Source organism: Pezoporus flaviventris, unplaced genomic scaffold (genome assembly GCF_033815535.1).
Source record: "Pezoporus flaviventris isolate CSIRO_AGI_PZ_B2104156 unplaced genomic scaffold, CSIRO_AGI_Pfla_v1 ptg000073l, whole genome shotgun sequence".
Lineage (NCBI taxonomy): Eukaryota > Metazoa > Chordata > Aves > Psittaciformes > Psittacidae > Pezoporus > Pezoporus flaviventris.
This window is the reverse complement of record NW_026892621.1, coordinates 4254030-4278478: the sequence shown is the minus strand read 5'-3', so window position 1 is coordinate 4278478 and position 24449 is coordinate 4254030. Positions and strand designations below refer to the sequence as shown.

The 24449-nt window shown below is 44.0% G+C and overlaps 1 protein-coding gene across 1 annotated transcript; it reads left to right on the top strand.

The window, feature by feature from the left end:
- The first annotated feature begins 1059 nt into the window (after positions 1–1059).
- RAB43 (RAB43, member RAS oncogene family) lies at positions 1060–16833 on the top strand. The gene is made up of 3 exons (XM_061472964.1): positions 1060–1338; positions 11173–11356; positions 12246–16833. The coding sequence occupies exons 1-3, from the start codon at positions 1129–1131 to the stop codon at positions 12497–12499; spliced, it is 648 nt and encodes a 215-aa protein (XP_061328948.1). The 5' UTR covers positions 1060–1128; the 3' UTR covers positions 12500–16833.
- The last annotated feature ends 7616 nt before the right edge of the window (positions 16834–24449 follow it).

Genomic DNA, 24449 nt, shown 5'->3' with positions numbered 1-24449 from the left:
CCTGAAGGAGTACTCGTACCTCTGCTCTTGCTGGGAGGTTCCCATGGCCCACCGAAAACACGTATCCAGACCTGAAAAGGAATAATCATGAACCACTGAAATACATCGATACAATGCAATTCAGTCCAAACTGGCCTGGTTGGTCTGTCCTGCCTCGCTCATGACTCAGGCTGTTCTCCTGCCATTAAGCAGTTCCGTTTCAGAGTTTTATCATTTGAAACTAGGAGGATGGGATTTAGCACATCTTTGGTGCAAATAACAGAGTAACAGAATGTGCTGTGTCAAAGCAGTTTATTAGTAAAGCAGATTTTTATTAGCATCTTGACTCACCACATAATCTAAAGGAGAGGGTCTAATAAAGAGCAGTTTGGTTTGTAGATAACCCAGGTTGCAGTTAAAACACAAACAACTCCAGATTGCTTATCTCGATACACATAACCAGCCTGCGATGCCCTACACACTCACACGCACACACGCGTCTCTGTAAGACAGGTAGCATGGTGTCAGCAGATCTAAAGCTGTCTCTGGCAGCGCAGCACCTTGCAAGAGGGAATAAACATAGCCCTGAGCCTTGGGCTGCGACTCTGGAAACAAACCACACCCCGGTCAGGACCTAAACATGAGCAGCCAACAGGGCAAACCGGCTGCACTTCCTGCATGACTGCACGGAAACGGCACCTGTTTGCTCCTACGGCTCAGGAACGGTGAAACGCACCGGGAGGAACACACCGCACAAACACGCCGCTCCGGCAGCAGTGCGGACGGATGCCCGCACGGTCGAGGCTCTGTCCCGGGACAGCGGTTGCGGTCAGCGGCTCCTCAGTGCCGCTTGGCTCGCTCTAACGAACTTGCTCGCCCACACACGACCGTTCGTGCCGGCCGGACCGCGACCCGCGCGGGCCCCTCCGTCACCGCCCTACGGCGGTCGCGGAGTCCGACGGGAGGCGGCCGGGAGCCGGGAGCCGCGCCCTCCGCGGCCGGGGGCGGTCATGGCTGCCCGGGGGGCGGCCACCGCGGCCGGGGCGGGGAGCGGGCGGGAGGCGGGCCTGGCACGGCGGGGGGCGGCGGGCGCTGCGCACAGCCCGGGTCCCCTCTGCGAAGGGCGGAAGGCCGGAGGGCGGCAGCGCCATGCCCGGCCCGGCAGCGCCGGGGCCCGGCCCCGACCCGGAGGAGAGCTACGATTTCCTCTTCAAGCTGGTGCTCATCGGGGACGCCAGCGTGGGCAAGACCTGCCTTGTGCAGCGCTTCAAGACCGGGGCCTTCGCGGAGCGCCAAGGCAGCACCATTGGCGTGGACTTCACCATGAAGAGCCTGGAGATCCAGGGCAAGCGGGTGAAGGTGAGCGCCAGTCCCGAGGCGGGCAGAGGGCTGCGGGTCGCCTCCCGGCCCGCCGCCGCGGAGCTCCGTGCCGGTGTGGAGCCTGGGCCCCGGCCCGCCTGCCGCCGTTCCTGGGGGACGGGCTGCTCGGCCCCGGGGCCGCCTTCCCGAACGGCTCCTACGGGCAAGAAGGGACCAAGCGCATCCGTAACCGCGTCCTGCTGCGGTGGGGGCAGCGGCGCGGCTGCGGGCCCTCCTCAGCCCCGCACGGACAGGGGTAAAAGCCCCGCTGCCGGCGGTGTGCCGTAACGCAGCACCCGTTTCCAGTGAGGCTTCTGGCCATGGTGTGTTTACGAGCCGGGAGGAACCTCCGCCGGACTGCAATGTTTCCAGGAAGGGACGTGGAACTGGCAGGGCTGGGGTAGCGGCTATTAGACGAGGTGTCCCCGAAAGTGTAATTTACATAGTGCTTCTCAAACCAGAATAAATAACCCTAAATTTGACTAATGCTTTTCTCAGGATAGAGAAAATCTGCTCATCGTTAGGGTTAGAATAAAGACGTCTGCCCAGTGCACTCAGACCCTCAGCAGCACAGGCTCCAGAACAGTGTGCTCCACCAGCCAGGCAAGGCTTAAAGCACCCGCGGTTCGTAGGGGCGGCTGGGATCAGCCCGCTCCAGGGGGGAGCCGTACAGCTACTCTTCGTTATCCCAGCGGGACTGGAAACAACTTGGTGCAGTCACTGCCTGGGAAAGATCAGGCGATTGTAAAGCTTTTGGTGACGAAAATACGGTAATGGAATCTCCTACGTTGGAGATATTCAAGGCCCGCCTGGACAAGTTCCTGTCTAGGTTACCCTGCTCTTGCAGAGGGTTGGACTAGATGATCTTTTGAGGTCCCTTCCAACCCTTGGGATTCTGTGAATGGCAGTTGAATTTTGGCCTGTGTTTTCCCAAGTAGGTGTCAAAGTCCTCTGTTATCTTTTTCTTACAGATTAACTTTAGTGAGCAGAATATTAAGCACAGAAAATGGAAGAAATGAAGGCTCACATGTTTTAGGGAAGGAGGGGGATCAGAAGCTCCAGCCTAGCAAGGTGTTGATTTCCTTCGTGGTATTACCCCTTCTCCCATGTACAGCCTTGATGGGCCCCCAACAAAACCTGGGGACTTAGTAGTATTTTAGAGAAAACAAGTAAGAAAATGCAAGCTCTCAAGGCTTTCTTTTTCTTTGGGTTGTTCTCTGCTTCCACTTCAGAAAACCCTGGGGCTGCACAGATTGCAGAAGAGTATTTTAGGCATTACTTTAGGCAAATTAATCAGTGTGGCTGATTTACTTTACAGATATTTTTGTTAACTGTTGAGTGAGGGACACAGCTAAAACATGAAAACATTTGCTTGGAGGGTTTTCTTTGGTCCCTTAGAGGTGTGGGTTGTGTGTGAAGTTTAAATTCCAGCCAGGCTTTTCTGGTTGGGTTGAGATTTGGAGCAGTGCAGCTCATCTGGGTAGGATTGTTGAGCATGCTATCAGAAATGGAAAATAAAGAGGCATTTCGTTAGACTTTCGTGAGCTTCCTCATAAAGCAGCTGAGTAGTGGTGTACAGAAGAAGTCCCAAGGAACTTCTGATCACCACTTGCTCCACATCCCTAATGGTCTGGGCCTCATTTTCAGCCAGGCTAGGCAGAGTGTTACAACACAACTGAGTGTGAACTGGACGCTGTACTTAGAGGTGGAAACCTCGTAACATTTGTGTTAGTGTCCCTTTTAGTTTGAAACTTCAGGTGTTGTCATTATATTTGCATAATGTTGCTGAAACGTCTTGGGGCCCAGGGATTGGAAGTCTCAATTCCTTTGATGCCTTTTTGCTGGATAAGAAGCATGTTGGGGTACTAAAAGTTAAGGTTCTGCAAATAGCTTTTTTTTTTAAACTCAAGGTTTTGCTTGCATCTAAAAGCTGTATTCAGGTGTCTCAAACAGTGTTTTGTACGCTACTGCTTCATCAGCTACTAAAGCTGACTAAACTTCATCTATAGAGACGTAAGTGCTTGAGAAAGGAGCTGTTGATGGACAGTGCTGGTAACTGAACCTTTCTCTTTGGAAATGAACCAGTGAAGCGCTGGTACCGTAACCTCCCCAGTATATCCTGACTTGCAGAGATTTACCAGTTGCAGAGAGTAAGCTTGTCTGTGCCATCCAGTCTTGTTTCTGTTCTTGTTCTTTCTCTAAGATCTCCAGTTTTGTCCAGTGAGATATTGTCCAGTGGGATTATACAAACCAGTTCCCTCTGGGATGGGCTGTTGTGAGCTGTGGACTCTTGGAGGCATTGGAGCTAACAGGAGCCAGGCAGGGATTTGGCAGATCTGAGACACTGGCTTCTAATGGAACTTCACAGTAAGGCTACCTGTGATGACCACCTTGATTTATATCCCAAGGGCAAATTCTGACCAGCGTATATGCAGAATTACCCCCCTCAGCTTTATGCAGTGTCTGCAGTCTATACTAGTTTAAAAAAGCTCTAGTGTATGCTGCTCAACAGGTTGGAATTATGGTGTACTGCTCTATCAAATACATGCTGCTCAGCTGGCTAAATCCTTGAGTGCAGGCTCTAGTTCCCAGAAGTTGTGGTTGTTGACTTAATGCATAGTGACTAATGTGCTGTTGTTAAAAGAATTACTCGTTCTATGAGTGATAGAAAGAATCTGGCAAACAGAACAAAAATGTGTTGTAACTGTTACATCACTGGAAGAAAAGATATTTATAAAATGGTGGAACTAAGATTTTACATAATGCTAGGCAAGAACATTCCTAAGTCCATAGATCGTCGTTGGCAATAACAGAATTCCTTTTCTTTTCCTGAATTACCTCCTGTGGACTGATAAGTTAATGGGGTATCTTTAATTTCTACTTTATACTGTCATTTTATAGTGGTTTTACATATACTGAGTACTTTTATCTTTGTGCCATAGTTTTTTCTCTGTCTTACTATGTCTTTCAGAAAGCAGCAGAAGGGAAGAACAATCGAAAACACATTCCTTTTATAACAAATACTTCTTTATGTATCATTGCAGTTTTTAATTTACAAGTTTTTCAGCCCATACGGTACCAAGATTCTTGGCTTTTATTCAGGCCTCGTGGCTGTAACTATATTCCTTTCAGACTAGCCCAAAACATAATGTGTCATTATCTGGCCAAATTGCAAGTAATATAACCCCATGATTTGTTAACTGTCATGTCTCCTGACTGTTGCATTTAATAATGTTCTAAACAAATACAAGTGAAGCTATTGGTTATTCTATGGATCTCAAAGAATACTGCTTTCAGAGGAAAGCGTAGCTCTCTTCTCTGTCAACTACTTTGACACTCATAATGCTAGAGCAAACAGGAGTGCTGCATTCCCAGCAAAGAGGGGATTCCTCATTCTTGGGCAATTTTGTAAGGGAACAGTTGAGTGGAGCAGTTTGTCCTAACTGTTCTGTGTATATCACTTTAAATAGAAATGCGTTGCCATACAGGTGTTAGTTTTATTGCTTTTGGCAAAAACTGTATGGCTTCAGTTACAAGATAGTTTCAGTAAGTCTTTTTAGGAGCAACTATTGTGATTTGCCAGTGTACAGAAATGTGTATAGGATTTAGACACAGTCAATTGGTTAAGAATCATTTAGCATGGTCTTTGCATACTCCATATCGCTGCTGGAAAAATTTATGGAAGTTGCTCTATTTTGAAGAATTCCTAGCATAAAAGTGATGTTTCTGTCTTTGTAAAGTATCGGCTATAGGATGTACTTGGTTGTTATTAATGCTGCTTCACAAACAAAAGTATACCTGAACTCCCTTGATACTTTAGAAGAATCAGGAAAGTACTTAAATTACGTAGGAAGTAAGGGAGAGAGAAATGATTTAACATGTCTTGAGGCCATTTGTTAAGCATTAACCTTTGATAAACACTATGTTTATCAATGCAAGAAGAATCCACATCAAACCATTTGATAATACTTGTTTACTGTGCTCTTTGACCAACCTGCCACTCACCATTTTCAATGCTTTGTCTATTTCTATAGTTGAAACTCTGTTTTCTTTAAGCCACAGTGAAAAGCCTGGCTCAGTCTTGGTAAGTTCCTCACAAGTACTCAGCATGCCATGCGAAATAAGCCTGTTTCCCTCAGGCTCTTCTCATGGGGTGTGTACTCAGGTTACCTGACCATCTTGATGGGGCTCCACTGAACTTGCTCCAGTTCTTCAGTGTCTTTCTTGTAGCTGGGAAGGGAGCAAAACTGGACACTGTCTTTCAGCCAGAACCTTGTAAGTGCTGAATAAAGGGGAATAATCACCTCCCTCGATCTGCTAGCTTCAGTCCTGTCAGTACAGCTCAGCATGCTGCCAGGGCACACTGCTGGCTCCTCTTCAGCTTGCTGCCCACAAAGACCCCCAGGGCTTTTTCAGCACAGCTGCTTCCCAGCCACACAGACCCTAGCCTGCATCCTTGCAAGGAGTGAATGACATGTACTCCTTCCCAACGGGAAAAGATGAAAAAGCAGATATGAAAAGATGTTCAAGACTTTGTCTAATGTACTTAACAGAAAGCTCCAATTCTATGGTGATTAAATGGAGTCATGAAAAGTCTTACAGGAGTTAATAGCTGGTTTAGGATTTTGCTATGCAGTACCAGTCAGCGCTAAGGGCTGTGCTGTCCAAAAAATTCAAACCTAAATCAGATCAAACTAACCAGCTTTAGTAAGTAAATGGGCATTCAAGAGTGAAACAATTAGCACAAGAAAGGTGGCTCCTTGTCTTTGTTCACTTAGGGTATTCTGTCATATTCCTTCTGAACAATGGCTGTTTATTCTGTTCTTTATTCTGTCTTCATTTGTTACTAGAGGGGTCCCCCCATCTCTTATTTCATATGTGGTTTTTCTTAGTACCCTCAGGTAAAGCTTACACGATTCTCCAGCAATCCCAACATCTGTCTTTCTTACACCAAAATTGTTGCTAAAGTAATCACAAACTCAGGAATGGCTTCAGTAGGTTACTGAGTGACAGACATTGCTTTCATCACATAGTTTACAAAGCCAGAGCACTTAAATCAAGGAAATAAATTAAGAACTTCATGTCATATACTGCATGATGATACACAATATGGAAGATGATACACAACACGGAAGAATCCTATCTCTTGTTGTAATTTTGAATTTAACATCTAACTTATATTGAGGGGCTTTTAAATAAGAAATACTAAGACTAAATTGTTTTCCAAAGAATTTACAATTGTTATTTCTTGTCCAGAGTTACCGACTTGTAAATACAACAAATTACACCTTGTAAGTTCAACACAGATACTATATACACTTTTTTTTAGATAATCTGGTTCCTAAGACTTGCATACTCTGTGTGTTTCTGTTCTTAATGATTTAAAATAAACCAGTTATTAAAACGTCAACCACCATGATAGGACAAGCTTCTAAGCTTTCAAATTGTAAGGAATGAGTTGTTACTAGCCCTCTAGAAAGCACAAGTGTTAGTTTCAGTACAGGGAGAGGGCAAGGATGTACAGCTGGGATGGCAGGTCTTTGACAGTGTTGTCTTAGTTTGGCTTAAGCGAGTCATTAAACCATGGCTATATTTGACTGACTTCCCCTGAAACAAAGAGTGAGCCCTTGCCTCGTTCCTTCTGCCAGCAGAAGTGGTGGGAACGGTGACAAGCAGGTATGTCAGTTGATACAGAATTGTAGAATAGTTTGGGTTGCAAAGGACCTTAAGATCATCAAGTTCCAACCCCCCTGCCATAGGCAGGGACACCTCACACTAAACCATGTCACCCAAGGCTCTGTCCAACCTGGCCTTGAACACTGCCAGGGATGGAGCGTTCAGAGTTTCCTTGGGCAACCCATTCCAGTGCCTCACCACCGTTACAATAAAGAACTTCTTCCTTATATCCAATCTAAACTTCCCCTGTTTAAGTTTGAACCTGTTACCCCTTGTCCTATCATTACAGTCCTTAATGAAAAGTCCTTCCCCAGCATCCCTATAGCCCCCTTCAGATACTGGAAGGCTGCTATGAGGTCTCCACGAAGCCTTCTCTTTGGGCTGAACAGCCCCAACTTTCTCAGCCTATCTTCATACGGGAGGTGCTCCAGTCCCTGATCATCCTCGTGGCCTCCTCTGGACTTGTTCCAACAGTTCCATGTCCTTTTTATGTTGAGGACACCAGAACTGCACACAATGCTCCAGGTGAGGTCTCACGAGAGCAGAGCAGAGGGGCAGGATCACCTCCTTCGACCTGCTGGTCACGCTCCTTTTGATGCAGCCCAGGATACGGTTGCTTTCTGGGCTGCGAGCGTGCACTGAAGCCGGCTCATGTTCATTTTCTCATCAACCAACACCCCCAAGTCCTTCTCTGCAGGGCTGCTCTGAATCTCTTCTCTGCCCAACCTGTAGCTGTGCCTGGGATTGCTCCGACCCAGGTGCAGGACCTTGCACTTGGCATGGTTAAACTCCATAAGGTGTCAAGGTCCCTCTGGATGGCATTCCTTCCCTCCAGGGTATCAACCGAACCACACAGCTCGGTGTCATCGGCAAACTTGCTGAGGGCGCACTCAATCCCACTGTCCATGTCAGCGACAAAGATGTTGAACAAGACCGGTCCCAACACCGATCCCTGAGGGACCCCACTCATTACTGGTCTCCAGCCGGACATTTAGCCATTGACCACAACTCTTTGTGTGTGGCCATCCAGCCAGTTCTTTATCCACCGAGTGGTCCATCCATCAAATTGATGTCTCTCCAACTTAGAGACAAGGATGTCGTGTGGGACAGTGTCGAACGCTTTACACAAGTCCAGGCAGATGACATCAACTGCTCTACCCCGTCCATCAGTTCTGTAACCCCATCATAGAAGGCCACCAAATTGGTCAGGCAGGATTTCCCCTTAGTGAAGCCCTGCTGGCTGTCACCAAGCACCTCCTTGTTTTTCATGTGCCTTAGCATGGCATCCAGGAGAATCTGCTCCACGATCCTGTCAGGCACAGAGGTGAGACTGACTGGTCTGTAGTTCCCCGGGTCATCCATTTTCCCCATCTTGAAAATGGGGGTTATATTTCCCTTTTTTCCAGTCATGGGGAACTTCACCTGACTGCCACGATTTTTCAAATACGATGGCCAGTGGCTTAGCAACTTCATTCACCAGCTCCTTCAGGACCCGCAGATGGATTTCATCAGGTCCCATGGACTTGTGCCCATTCAGGTTCTTAAGATGGTCTCGAACCACATCCTCTTCTACAGTGGACCTAAGGTCTTCATTCGTATGTATGTTTGCAAAGAAAACGTCTTATAGGTCTAATACATAGAGCAGTCTCAGCAATGACAGCAAAACCACAACAAACTGAAGATCATGTCAAAAGTTAAATGATTCAAAAGAGGAGTGGGGAACTTAAATACCTGAGAAAAAGAACTTACCTGAAGGATGAGGGCTTGAGGAAGACTGCTGTTGGAGCTCCTGAGAAGGTCAAACCTGTGGTCTCTGTTGTTCCCAGCAGCACACAGAGAGCTTCAGCAACTTTGTACATGCAGTCCTGTGGACAGACATGCTTGAACCTGTCCACACTTGACAGATGCTTGAGTAAAAAATGGGGGCAGGTGCCATGAGATCTTGCTAATGACATTTTGAGGTTGCTCTATCGCCACTGAAAGGCTGTGGAAACTGTGGAGGATCTCAGAAAGGGAAATACCATACTCATCTTCAGAAAGGACAAGAAACCCTGGGAACTACAGGCTAATCAGAATTATGTTGCTCCCTGTGAAAATCATAGATTCAGGAAGAATTAAGCTTTGAAACCACTTGAGGCAGGCAATTGCCTTTGTCCCCTTGCAAAATCTGTCCCAACCTCAATGATTCTGAGATTCTATGGAATATACTTCTATAGAGGTTTCAAAATGCAGTGTACAGCCCAAGCCTGGCCTGCTCAGTCACTGTGCAAGTAAATCACTTTTATTTACACCGTGTGAGAAGTGTAAGCTGTAACATTTTTTTCTTTTTTAATTTAAAATGTTTATGATCCTTCTGTCTGCAAAGAATCTCTCAGACCTCTCCCAAGTGTTGGGTAATCGTCATTAGCCTTGTTTTGCACTTGACCTAATCAAGGATTGAGATTTAAAACTACGTAATGAACACAAAGGTCTGGTGGGAGGCTTGAGTACAGAGAACATCATACATAAACCTGCCATGAACTTCCTTGTCCCTGGTATTAGTGTGTTGACTGTTCTAAGCCATTATCTGCCCTGTTAATAATCACTGCTTTGTGGTTTTTGGTTTTCTGAGGCTGTTACAGTCCCGTCTCCTTCTCTGAGAAAACTCTTACTAGGACTGAGAAGTACTTTCTCATTGGGTTGATTCCTTTTAAGCTGTACATATACAGTTTGGGATCTAAATGCCTTACCATCAGTTAGCTTAGCACAGGAAAGTGATTTGATCAATACAGCCTTTTTCCAAAGTGAAAGTTGCTGCTCAAAGATGCAGCAGAGTCAGAAGATAAAACCAAAATACTAATGTGCAAAAGAAAGAAATGGAAAAATTATTCCATATTATTGAGGACAAAATATCACTGCCACACATTGTGTGAAGTTATCAGCTGTTTAAAATGACGAGGTTCAGAGAGAGGAGAAAAACTAAGTAACAGGTCCACAATATGGGAAGATTGAAAACCCCACAAGTATTTGCTCTGTCCTGCCTCAGTCAAGAGGAGGTGCAGAATATAAGGGATGGCACAAAAAGGCAAGCAGTGGTGTCTCATTTGTCACTTGGGGATAGAGAAGTGAAAGTGTAACAGAAGGACAGAAAATATAAGATTTCTCAAAGGAAATTCTTTGGTTTAATTGCCACTATACTGAAGCCAAGAGCTTTGAAAGATTCAAAAAGGATTAGAGACTTATATGGAGGATGAGAACATCCACAGTTACTTTAGATTAGAAGCTCCTGGAATATAAGCTGTCATGTTCCAGGACATTACACAACCTATAAAACAAGAGGACTTAGAAAGACATTTTCCTTGTAAGCAGGATATTGTGTTTGTCCACTCTGAGTAATTTGGCTGCTTCTTCTGGAACATCTAGTACTGGAAACTCAAACCCTGGTACTAAACTCACAGTTTTTATGCTGCTGGATTTAGGCAAAAGTATGCAAGTTAAGCATTTCTTCTTCCTGCCCAGATGTAATGTCTGTTTTACCACCTAAATAAAGGACAGCTGCCTAGCTGACTAGATCTTTGACTGACTGTATTGAAACCAGAAATTGCTGGCATTTCTTCTATATGTTTTATGTATTCTATATATATTCCTTCAGTTATCTCATATGTACTTACCAAACAGCATCAGGGCTCTTGGGTGACCACCACATCCTGCTCCAGTTGTTACTGCCCCAGTAGCAGAACTGGCAAGCCTATATCAGTACCACAGACACGATGCTAGTGAAAACCCTTCTGTAGTTTCAGTGACACACCTGATGAGGAACTGGAATGGCTTGGCTATGGGCTAATGTCTTGTTTTGATAACTCTGCCAGAGAAGGTTATAGAGGGGTAGGCTGGACACACAAGTGATAATTTCCATGATCTGCCACAGAAGGATGCATCAGAGCTCACCTGCAGGATCCCAGAGTGTCTCAGTTGATCCAAACTCTGAGCAGCCAAGTGCAAAAACACTCTCTGGTATGTATTATTATCCTTGAATCATGAACAAAGGACTATAAAGATGTGATGCCAGAATATATTACATATAAGGGAGCTTTTTAACAAGGTTATTGAATCAAATCCTATCTTTTGCTGAGGAAAGATTGCTAGCCAGCATCTCACTGTGTGCTTTGCTTTATTCAGTTGCAGATCTGGGACACAGCTGGCCAGGAGAGATTCCGCACTATCACACAGAGTTACTACCGCAGCGCCAATGGAGCAATCCTGGCCTATGACATCAGCAAGAGAGGCTCCTTCCTGTCCATTCCTCGCTGGATCGAGGATGTGAGGAAGTATGCTGGTTCCAACATAGTACAGCTGCTGATCGGTGAGTAAAAAGTATTAGTACCAAGTGCTACAGGTTACCATACAATGTTTCTATACCTGTTTCTATACCTGTTTAAGATGGTTAGTTTTATTTTTGAATTAAGATGTGTGTATTAGATCCCATAGGAAATTTTTCCTGTTTTTTTTCATTAGAAAGTGCTGATTTATCAAACCAGAAATGTTTTGCTTCTATTAACTTCTGTTAAGAAGTAGGCAGCTTTCTATCAGAAGCCAGCTTTGAACCCTCTGATTCTCCCTTAATGGTGAACTGGGCATGCAAGATTTGCAGGTTCTGAGGCACAGCTGCTGGGAGCTATCCTCATGGTAAGGATCATGAGGTTTCCAGGGATCAGAGAGCCTCCATCATATCAAGCCAACACGTTCTGGCAAATTGGAACACCCACCAACTTCAGCAAATGGGAAATTTCAGAAGGACTCTGGGGCATTCAGGGTTTGTCAGTTCTGTGCTTCCCAGACCCAATGTTTCTGACTCAGATACAGCTCTTGCGGCTTGGAAACCCGCTAATAGAACATCAGCACTGTCCCAGATTTCCCTAGGTACAGGCTGCTGCTGTTTTCACAAAATGCTTTTAACTTCCAATTCTAGTTCATTTTTCTTCTCTTAAGATGTACAGCCCCCACTCTTCAGCTACTGACTTCTTCTGTTCTCTGTCCGAGTCATACAGGAACAGAGGCTGGAGGGGGCTGAGGAGGTTATCCAGTCCAGCTCCTGCTGACAGCAGGGCTGATGGCAGGTCGGAGAGGGCATGTTCATTCAAACTTTGAAAATCTCCAAGAATGGCAATTCTGCAGCTCTGGAAACCTGAGAACCTCCTGCTAAATACTGACTCTGACAGAAACATTATAAGTGGCTCTGTTGTTTCTTCTAGGAAACAAGTCTGACCTAAGTGACCTTCGAGAGGTTCAGCTGGAGGAAGCTCAGAGTCTGGCTGAACACTATGATAATATCATCTGTGCCATAGAGACCTCTGCGAAAGACTCCAGCAATGTGGAGGAGGCTTTTGTGAAGATGGCTACAGAGCTCATGATGAGGCATGGAGGCCCTATGTTCAGTGAGAAGAATACTGACAGCATCAAGCTTGACAGCAAAGACGTTGCAGAAGGCTGGGGGTGTGGTTGCTGATATGAGCTAGGTGATGTCCCTAACTTTACTGGAATTTAGATGGTGCTTCACCCTAATGCTGAGTAGCATGGTAGCCATATCCTCCTCCTCCTGTGAAACCAGCAGTTATGTAGAAGTTAGACACAATCCTGTTTGCTTTGGTTTCTTAGTTTTAAAAAGTGACTCTTGAGAGGCAGTCCTAAAAGTCAAACCCTCTGAAAAACGTTCCATCTCCACCATCTCCTTTTCTGTAACCTTCACCCGAGTTACAAAAGTGGAAGAAACAACTTGGAACTGGTCATGTGGGGTAGGGAGGCAGATGGTTGGGGAAGAGGCTGACACACACCCAGAGTTCTGAAGCATTTAGCACGGGACTGTTGGCAAAGGAGGTCACTTTTGGAATAGGCAGTCTTAACAGTGACTGTAAATCCTCAGCACTCCACCAAGGACCAGAAAGTGCCAGTGTCTTTGATAAAGGTATTTCAAGTGCTAGAATCCCCAGCATTTTGATTACAGGACCAGAAAGCAGTCACCATGCCCTAGGGCATGTGAATTGCTGATTCACACTGGGACAGGCCCAGGTGGGGAAGTCTTTTCTCAGGTTTTGTTAGAATTTTACCTTATCAAGTTAACAAAAAGCAAGATCAGCCTGAGCAGTATCACAGAAGTTGCGGTCAAACAGGACTGAACCAGTGTAGTTATTTTAAATACAGCCTTGAGAAGAGGGTAGACGCATTTCATTTGTTCTTGTTTGCACAGTGATAGCTCCCTTTTCCAAGTGGGTATCATTGAGTTTTTTCCCTCAGGTTTCTTAATTTCATTCCACAACTCAAGACCTGCGCCACTGGAAAGAGGAACTGGAGAAACCTTGAACTGACTGGTAGCCATGATCTCCTGCCATGTGGCTAATGGTCATTAACAGGGTTCATTCTAGTCATATATTTGACATAATGTTACCAGAGTGTTTATTGCTTAAATGGTATAAGTGGATTTGATTTTTGCTTTGGATTCGGGTTTTGCTTTTTGGATGTTTTTAAACCATCTCTTTAAAAACAATCTTGGCATATAATGAGAAAGAAGACCTCTGAAGAGCTGAAAACTGCATGCATTGCAACTTCTTGGGTTTAAGAAACAGCACCTTTTCAAGTAATTCCCTCCCAACTTTGCACTCAGCTGCTTCCCTCTCCCTGTCAGAAATTACCGGTTCCTTTTCATTCCTTGAAAACACTCATCAGGAAGAATCTTTCACTGTTGATCAAAGGTCTACACTGTTAAGTTAAACAGATTTAGTAATACAACTCCATATAAGTTGTCTTTCAGATTCAGCTCTGTATTACACATTGTAGGTGCAGGTGAAATACTGATGGCAGCAGTCCTCTCTGGACTTACACTCTCCAGCACCTTACAAAAATGGACTTGCAAAGAGAGCAGAAGCAGGATTATTTTAACTCTGTGATTAAAGCAAAGGCGTTCAGAGTGACAAGTGATTTTTGCAGTCCTGATGCTTTAAAGGAGCTTGTTTTCAGAAAGCACGCATTTAAGGTGAAGTCACATCCTGTTGGAAAATCTTGATCAAAGCGGACCTGGATTGGTTTGCTACTAGAGCTACACTAGTTTTTAGCCATTTAACATATCCAGTATCATGAAAATCAGGAAGTTTTAAGAAAGGGCTAATGGATCAATGGGCTAATTTCAATACTGTTCATCCTGCAACAGAAAATATGAAACCATTCTTTGGTCTTTTTTGGGTTTTTAAACTCTGAGGTAGCCAATTGAGGCATAACGTATGCTTTATAGCCTTCTTGCTTCTAATCTAAGGCGTTAGTTTTCAAGTTTTATAGTTGTGAGATTGAAAGGGCCTTAAATTTTTCAATTAGTATAGTTTTCACAATTGTAATGTTTTATACAGAAGGGCAGGTTGAGCTGCAGTACTTAGGAGTATTTTTGATAGTTTTCCAAGACATTCCAAGCTCTCCTACATCCAAAGACCACAGGCAGGAAGTGTCCAGCAGTAGCTAGACACTGAAAATGGGAATTACCCATACTCTGGATTTGTTAGTGATTAGCAAACCCTGTATTCTGCTCCTGAAGACAGTCCAAGCTAAAACTCAGTCCTGATGAATGCTTTTCTTCCTGGTTAGTTGGTCCTGAAGATCCAGGATACTAGCAAGCATTTGACTTTGTCATGCCATATTCTAGTTTACATCTGTAGGTAACAGTCCTGCAGGTCAGCATGCTTGAACATAGACCCTCAGATAAGCTCAGCCTCCCACTGTTTGCAGGATTAGTGCCAAATTATTTAAGCCATGCTGATAAAGATTCACATGCATTGAAGAACGGTACTGCTAGTAAGATTGAAATTAGTAGTTTACATAGTAACTCATTTTACAACTGGAACAAGATGCAAAATGAACATAAATCCTGCTTGCAATGCAGTCAGTGAATGTGCATTTATAATAGATAGAGAACTGAGGAACTGTTGATCCATTTCCTTAGTTTTCAGGTTTGTTTAGTAGACAAGTAGAATTAGACCAAGTGCTGTAATTTTCCTTACCATTTGCCCCCATATATTCCTTAAGGTAGTCTTGAAGGCTGAGACTCTGTCTACATGTTAGTCTGTTCCAGTCAGAAAACATAAGATACAGCATCAGTGATTTGTTTGCTGTATTTCTGAGTGAATGCACCAATTCAGATCAGGTTTCATTTTGTTGTAGAAAACTATGACTATGGCTTTAAGTCAGCTTTGTCTTCTAACTCTTGGCTCTTCTATGTTGTAACAAGTGCAATACAAGTTTGCATGCCCTGCCTAACGGAACACAAGGGAACAAAGAAACAGCCTGAAGACTTGGTTTATTTTTTCAGGTTAGCAGCAGTTATGAATGACAGTGCTTTGGCTGTCAGTAGTAAAAAGCTTATTTCAATTACCAAAGCCTTACAATACTCACTAGGCTGATAGCTTCTTGGCCAGAAATAAATTAGTAAATGCGACTTGGAGCTTTTCACTGTCCTTCTGAAGACTTCTATTAAATGTGTAATTCAAGTGTTAGGAAGATAGTCCTGTTGGTTTAATTCCGTTAATCCTCTTGAAACCAAAAGTATACCTGGGTGAGGAGAGAGAGTAGCAATAAACCTGGGATTTAGGGGTAAAAACCTCTCTTTGAAACCTTAGGGTACAAGTGCACGCTGCCATACAGCGAGTGAATAATTCAGGAGTGCATGAGCAGAGTTCACAGCATCAACATTTGCCAAGAAACCTGGTTACTGGCAGTTGAATATTAACAAGACTATGTTGCAGTAATTGCTTTCAAGCAGATCTCCTTGGCTGACCATGTATTTGCATTAGTATTTATCATTTATTTTTGGCAATGCCCAAAGTGTGCAAAATATTGCAAAGACACAGAAGGGGACATTATTCCCCGCCTTGTAACTCTTAGGAGTGGAACGCAGAGGCAAATACTGAACTGAAATAATCAGCAGAATGTGGTTCCCAGGAGTGTTCTGCATTGTTATCCTCTGGACTGATTTTGATTTAAACTAATCTTATCTGCAGTTACTCATCCAGTCCATCACCAAGGATGGAACTTGCACACATATTTAGAGTTATGTAAATATAACACCAAAGAAACCTCAGCCTAGAAACCTGCTAACATTTACTTCGCAAAACAAAATGAACAGAACCTAAGTCCTAATGATTTTATCACTTTCTCAGCAGTGGAAAGCAGGTCCCTTTTACAGGGGGTAGAACTACAAAACTAAATTAAGCCCAGATAATGCCCATAGATTTCTAAGAACTTAATGAAAATGAGAGCTCATGGGCAGTCTTTTCTTTGCCTTTAAAGATCATATTTATTTGAAGAATAGAGCTGACCATTACACGCACTATACCTGTGTTGCTGCAGTAGTACTTTACAGTATGTATACACACACAGTAACACCCTTAAGTAACATTAAAGCCTTTCTGTCACCTACCCCAGTATACCCTGTCCCATTAAGATTTACACCTGTGTTATTGAATCTCAGAGCCCCAGCCTGTTGACCGTTTGAATGTCTTTTGCCATTTCATGCCAATCCTGAGGGATCTGGGAGGTAGCATTATTAGTTTCTCTTCATGGGATTGTTTTACTCAAATAATGAAAGTCTCTTTAAATCAATATTAATTTGTGTGTTACTTCATGGATAGAAATGGCTTTATCTTTACCTGTCCTGCTTCCAAAACATTTATATGTTAACAGAGCACTGAATTTTACCCTCTTGCATTATTTTGGGTAAACAGTGTGCTGGAGGAAAATGAAGTGAGAACAGTAACTGCTTTGTGAAACTGAAAAATAAAGTTACTCTCCTTTTGGTATCTTCCAGCCTTGGAGGGTGTTCAGTTTAACCCCTGTCCCTCAATCTCTATGGAAACTTCCCAGAAGTAAACCAAGTTACAGGTAGAGTGTGCAACCAGTGAACAGGGAAAATCCAAAGAAATAGGAGCTCTTTTGTAGAGAGGTAGCTCCCAGGTGACTCACTTTATGCCAGCAGCTGATGATGACCATGTAGCTGTATTCCTGCCCTTGTGCTACAGGAAGTGTTAAAGAGCAACAGATCCAAGGGCATGCAGGTATAGTTCATGGTAAAAGTGAACTGAAGCCCAAAGTTTAGCGTAATTAAGTGGTTAGGGTGATCAGCCTTTCTCAAATGATATTAGAATGTTTTATCAGCTAAAAGGCATTCTAGGTTCACAAATTGGGCCATAAAAGATGTCACATTGTTACTGTAGATCAATGGTTACAGTTGCATGAAGTCACAAAGCAGAGTCCATGCTGATCAGGCTGTTCTCAGATCTGACAGCTCTTTTCCATGCTATGAGTAAATACTGCCTCCGTTTTATTTTTATAGTATTTTTGGTGCTGAACATTCCATTGAGATTTGAGTTGGAGACCCAGCCTTCTGGGTATCTTAGTTTTTACTGGCCAGGTAACGTTAGATTTGTTTTAACCCGATTGAATTAGGTTATAGAACTGTTCAAAGCAGCAAAAAAAATCTCAGATGGAAGCATTTAATTGCAATCCCCACTGCTTACTTTAGGAAAAAAACCTCACAACTATTCTATGAGATGCTGTAATTTCCAGAACAAGTTTAGCCCTCAGCATCTTTATCATTTCATTGTAGTTTACTTGGAAAAGAGCAAAGTAAACAAACCAACCCAAATGTGTATTTGCTGTCCATAGAATTGGTGCCAGAGGTTAGACACAACTAGCTAGCGCACTCACCTGTCCTGACCTTAAATACCATTTTTTAATGTGACTGAAAAACATTCACTTTAAAAAGAATGCTTTGAAGCACAAAAGGGTTGCCATTTTTTCTTCCCTTTTTAAACAAGGGTTTCTATTACAGGCAGTTACCTCTAGTACATAAGTAAAGTAACTTTAGGTGTCACCGAAGATAGATTGTGTCAACAACAGTCTTGGTTTTCCATACGAGTCAGCAGCCAGCAGAAAACAAAGGAACTGAATAACTTCACAAGAATGAGTAAAGAGAAGCCTGAGTAAGAGTCAGGGAAGATTTTCTATTTAGTTCAATTACATGTGCTGGGTTTAATCAATGCTTGCTTACACTTTCCCTCCCAGAGGTAAAATAATGCACTACAGAAGTAGTTTTTTGGGCTTTCCTGTTCACTTCTTGTACAACAGAAAACTGCTGTCTATACTGACGACGAGTGAACTGCTAAACTAGTGAATTGGATGGCAACAGCACAGTTTAACATTTGGACAGCTGTGAGGTTGGGTTAAAGCTGTATTTAGAACCTATTCCTTCATTATGAGCTTAAAAGTATGTCTCTCTCCCCCAGGAAACCATTTGAAAAATCCAAAGATCCAAAATGGCACTTGATTTTTTTAGACTTCAGTTAAGGTATTTGCAATTTGATTATGCAACTGGACTGCTGCCACTGATCTCTACTTTTCTTTCAACTTCAGATTTAACAGAAAACTGAGTATTAACATTCCTGTCACAAAGCACTGAAGATCCACCAGATACTGTAACTGACAAGTTCTTGCATGTTATCAACCTCCTGCTCCTGGGAAAGCTATTTAATACCTGTAGTGTCTACTCTGAAATCAATCAAGTCCAAGTAGGCAGTGTGGGTCAAGGGAAGATATGGCAGGTATTAGGTATATATTACATAAATACACAAAGCTGCTTCTGTTTAAAGCCATTTCTGTCTAAGGCTTACCTGCCCCATTCAAAATTTGTTATTATAGCAAGATTCCTCTAAGTGAACTATTTTTCTTTAGTCATAAGCATAACATTAAAAAAATCCTACATTTATATCTTTTAATTTTGAAGCCTAAACTGGGAAACTAAGAACAGCAATCACCTATTTTAAGCTTTCATAAGAACATATATCACTGACTACCCTGTGGGAATGTAAACCTTAATTCCCCTATAAACTCACTCAGACATCTTAAATTACACATTATATATTCAGATATAATAGCTAGCTAAAAGAATCCAAGTTTCCGTAAGTTTGGGCATAAAGTAACTTACATAGGACCAAAATTGTGGCAAGCTAGCACAGATTTCTAATGGTTTAATCAATACAAAAAGACCCTTAGACAAAAAGATTATCTTTTTCAGATAAAAGCAGAGGAAAACATGAAATAGAAGAGTGTATTTTCTTAGAAATAGTCTTTTTAAGGCTCGTGCCCAACCCAATCTGTGTAGTTTCAAACGCCAGTCTCTGCTCAGTAACCACTAAGTAACAGCCTATTACACTGCACTGTGCTGCAGAACTTGTGATGATCAACACCCATTTCCTCTGCAGTAAATGCTGTAAGCAATACAGACTCATATGAAGATGTGAGGGAGTGATTTTGGTTATCCAAACTATTGTATATGAAAACAAGTATGAAAGATTGCCCTTTGAACATGGCATGCAAACTTGTCTTGACAATTTGAAGGTACTTTTAAAAATTGAGTTAAGAGCTGAATTTTCAGAGACATTAAAGCTGCAGACAGAGGCCTACCAAGGTCTTCAAAAGCACCTAGTTACCACTGCAAAAAAGCACAAGACCTGGATGGAACTGGTTTTGCACTAAAAGGAAATAGTTAACTATCAGGAAAAAAAAAAAACTCGTGAAAAGAAGAGCATCCTGATTATTCTGCATTTTCATGTTCGTTCCCTACTTCAGTGATCTGCATCAGTAAGCATTTTTCCCTTTATAAATGGTATTTAAATAGATAATTCTAAGTGTGAAAAGTAGTTTGATACTTGACCAAATAAAATGCTATGTACGTTTTCTTAAGAGAGTGATAATATTGATGACTTTGCTGACAGAGTCTGATGGTGTGATGCAAGAGATTCACCAGGCCGAGTTAAGGCTTGGAATGGTGCTGCACACACACACGCACCATTTCAAAGCCAGGGAAGCCAATGGATGGGATCAGACACTGTCCTGCTTGCCAGACAGAAAGGAGCTACAAACTGAGTGGAAGGTGAATTTAGTTATTTGTAACTGTTTTTAAAGATTTCTCTTTTCTAAGTCTGCAAGGAGAAATGCTGAGATTTTTGATAGTTAGATATGCTCAGTGCTGCCAACCAGCTTTTCCCACTGCTGTGCCTCACTCACTGATACCTGAGATATAAACCCTGCAACTCCAGAGACCAGGTAGCATTCGAGTGAGTCTGGCTGAGATACCTGCTGGGGAGAAAATATAAATCTCTTAATTCATATTGAATTCACTGCATTCCAAAATCAGATGAGGGGTTTGGATGATAACAGTGTTAAAATTATTCTGCATTTTCTAGGATGAATCTGTTGCTGTTTCTCAAGGTTTCTTCAAGAAATGCAGGTTGTACATTTCTAATCAGGAGTAACTACTTTGCTTTTAAACTTTATCACAATACTTAGATCATTTCAAGTATGAGGAGACAAGGGAGCAAGCTTGCATATTACAGTAATTTTTTATACTTTATCTTCATCTATTTATGAATTTATTATGAAAAATATTTTTAAACATATGAATCCGACTTTTTGTTGTGAATTTTAGCAAAGTAGTGGATGCATTGTACTGTGTATCATTAAAAAGGTTTAATTAAAGTAAACATTTGGCAATTAATACCTTCTTCTATGTACTGATTTATCGTGTTCACATTAGTGACCACCGAAACGTTCTTCTGAAACTGGGGCTGGTTTAGTCAACGTTGAAACAAGGATGTATTTCATCACCCAAGAATTCATCCTTGTATAGGCAAAAGGTTTTAACACAGACTGTGTAAGATATGCAGAAATACCATACAATAAAGACTGTTAGTACCCATTTCTGTTCAAGTTGCAGACAAGCACACCACTGAGTTTTAAAGAAACTCCTGCAATGGTTGCCTGTGACACTGCAGGAAAGAGATTTCCACCTCTCTGAGCAACAGTCTTCTGTGTGCAATGTTATTAAGGTCACTATTTCTATCCTCCTTTAAGCCCTGGTGAGACTAAGCGGGGGGCACAAAATAGCTACACTGCACTTGCCCTAACAACAGGGTAGTCTCGCTTTTAACCAGCACACAGGACAGGCAATGTGGAAACTAAGTAAACCAGAGGCCTGGGCCAGCTTTCGGCTGCCTGTGCAACTCCTGTCATTGAAAGCAATATATACATTCCTTTCAAATGTGTTTGCACCTCATACAAAACTATATCAAATCATTACAAACATGGATGCCCTGGTGGGACTACGTACACGCACTGTGCTTGAAGCTGCTCTCTCAACTAACAGGCTCCACTGAGACTCTCCAGCTGTTGGGAGCAATAACTTACAGTGGAAGTGTCAAAGTTTAGCACAGTGTTTCTGGGAACCATTTTGTCAGTATTGCTCCTTTCCGTCCATCAGAAACACCACCTGAAGGTTGTGTTGCCATTCAGCGAGACCTGGACAGGCTGGAGAGTTGGGCAGGGAGAAACTTGATGAAATTCAACAAGGGCAAGTGTAGAGTCTTGCATGTGGGGAAGAACAACCCCATGTACCAGTACAGGTTGGGGGCTGACCTGCGGGACAGTAGTGAAGGGGAAAGGGACCTGGGGGTCCTGGTGGATAGGAGGATGACCATGAGCCAGCAATGTGCCCTTGTGGCCAAGAAGGCCAATGGCATCCTAGGGTGCATTAGAAGGGGGGTGGTTAGTAGGTCAAGAGAGGTCCTCCTTCCCCTCTACTCTGCCTTGGTGAGGCCGCATCTGGAATATTGTGTCCAGTTCTGGCCCCCTCAGTTCAAGAAGGACAGGGAGCTGCTGGAGAGAGTCCAGCGCAGAGCCACGAAGATGATTAAGGGAATGGAACATCTCTCTTACGAGGAGAGGCTGAGGAAGCTGGGACTCTTTAGCTTGGAGAAGAGGACACTGAGGGGTGACCTCATCAATGTTTACAAATATGTAAAGGGTGAGTGTCAGGATGATGGAGCTAGGGTTCTTTCAGTGATGTCCAGTGATAGGACAAGGGGCAATGGGTGTAAAGTGGAGCACAGGAGGTTCCATGGGAACATCAGAAAAAATGTCTTTACTGTGAGAGTGACAGAGCACTGGAACAGGTTGCCCAGGGGGGTTGTGGAGTCTCCTACGTTGGAGACATTCAAGGCCCGCCTGGACAAGTTCCTGTGCGATGTACTCTAGGTTACCCTGCTCTTGCAGGGGGGTTGGATGAGATGATCTTTTGAGGTCCCTTCCAACGCTTGGGATTCTGTGAACAACAAACAGCTGACAAAGAGCCAGCAGCCAGCTGGGAAAGGAAGCATGCCCATGGTACGGGGCCTGTCTCTGCGAGTCAGCCATCCATGGCAGAACAAACCCCAGCTGCTCCAGGGCCCTTCAGCTCTGTGTCCCTTCCACCTTACAGAAACCCCTCACGGAAACGACTGTGACGCTTTCATGCCACATTTGCTTATTTTCTTACTGAAGAGAGCCCAAACGACTGTCCAACCCCAAACATAAACCACAGCTCTTACTAAAATGCATGTTTCTGATTCATGGTTTCACCATCTGCAGCAAAACGCAGGGGTAAACACATCCTTCCCAGCACCTGGGTTTCAAGAGCACCAAACTGTGCCCATCTCTGAGCCCTGGGGCACAAGCTCTGTTACTGACAGGAAACACCAAGCACCTGTTTGAAACCTGAACGAGGGGAGGCTGAAACTGTGAACGAACGCTCTCAGCTGCTATTTCTGAGAAGCGTTTTGGCTTTTTTGAGGGGCTGCCAAGCCCATAGTAGCACTTACCAAGCTGGAGTTCAGTCCACCGAGCTGGGGAGCTTGAAATACCCTGCGCCTTGGGGACCTGTGGGGTGGTGATGGTTTTGCATGTTCCTACTTCTGTGCTGTGGAAAATTTAAGCATAAATAGCTAAATAAATAGATTAGATAAAGAAACAGATAAATAAATAGATAAAGGGATGCGGGGGGGGGGGGCAGATGAGGAGGGGGTCGCCTCAGGCAGCCGCTCTGAGGTGAAGCCAAGATGGCGGCAGCCTGCCGAGCTGAGGGGAGCCCCGCCATGCGTTCTGTCCCGGCACCTTTGCCTCGCTGACCGCTGTACCACAGGCGCCCGCTGCACCAGCGCTTCTCCCTCGTGCTTTACAGTAAACCCCACACCCAGCGCTCATCTTTGTCCATCATCTGTGGCAACAACCGCCTGTGTTTGGTACCGCGCTGATGCGGCTCCAACCCCAGGGCACGCCGGCACGCTGCTGGGACTCAGCCCTACACCACACAACGGGTCCCATTAATGACAGCTCAAGCAGACTCACTGGGCACCGTTTACACCCCTGCCCTGCAGGCACAGCCTGAAAGGTCCGAGGGGAATAGAGGCTAAAAATTGTCTTCTGCAGTTAACAAACAGCAGCAGCCTGACCAGCAACCGAACACTGGATCTTCTATGTCGGCATTCTAGCGCTCCCAGGAGGGATGAAGTTTAAGCAGTGTATACACAGCTCCTCCATGGACCCTTTGAGGTGTCTATGCACATCTGCAGGTCGAAGGAGGTGATCCTGCCCCTCTGCTCTCGTGAGTCCCCACTTGCAGCGCTGCGCAGTTCTGGTGTCCTCAGCGTAAGAAGGACACGGAGCTGTTGGAGTTCTTCCCTGTGAGGGTGCTGAGGCACTGGGATGGGTTGCCCAGGGAAGCTGTGAATGCTCCATCCCTGGCAGTGCTCAAGGCCAGGCTGGACAGAGCCTTGGGTGATATGGTTTGGTGTGAGGTGTCCCTGCCCATGGCGCAGGGTTGGAACTGGTCCTTTCCAACCCGAACCATTCCATGATTCTATGATGGGGGCAGGCGGGAGAGAAGAAAGAAACTGAACGTTTTCTGTTCATCAACTTCCATTTTTTTATTCCTTCCATCACTGACAGCCTGAAACCACTTCCAGCAATAGTTAGAGCCCTGCAACGTGTGCCAGCGCGGAACCAACGCAGCACGGCACCCTGGCACACCAGACCCACAGCCTTCGCTCAGGAGGACCTGGCACCCTCACAAGCAGCTGGCATCTTATAGGAGAGTACTGCACAAATAGCAACATACCTGTTTATTGCACCAATAAAAAAAGGCAAGAATGTGCTGCTGTAATACTTTCCCAATGAAGGAATGGGAAAAACACTGTTTAAAGCAGTGGCCTTAAACTGGATCCAGCAAGATACATTAAAAGCTACCTGTGAAACATTATGAGTGAATGAATGGACAATCCTGATGGTAGAGAGAGGGATTACAGATGGAGAAAACACAACAAAGAAATCGGACTCCTTAGCAGCAGTGTTCTCTTCATGATGTGGTTTTCATTCTCTTTCATAGCAGGACAGTAAGCAGTGAAGAAATTGGCCAGGAAGTCTTGTCACTTTATGCCACTATCTGGCTGCCAATTGCTAGTTCTGCAAGAACTTGGGAAAAATGAAGACCCCCAGATTTTTGTTTGTGCCATTTCTGATTTGGGAAAAGATAAACAGACAAGAAAACAAAATAA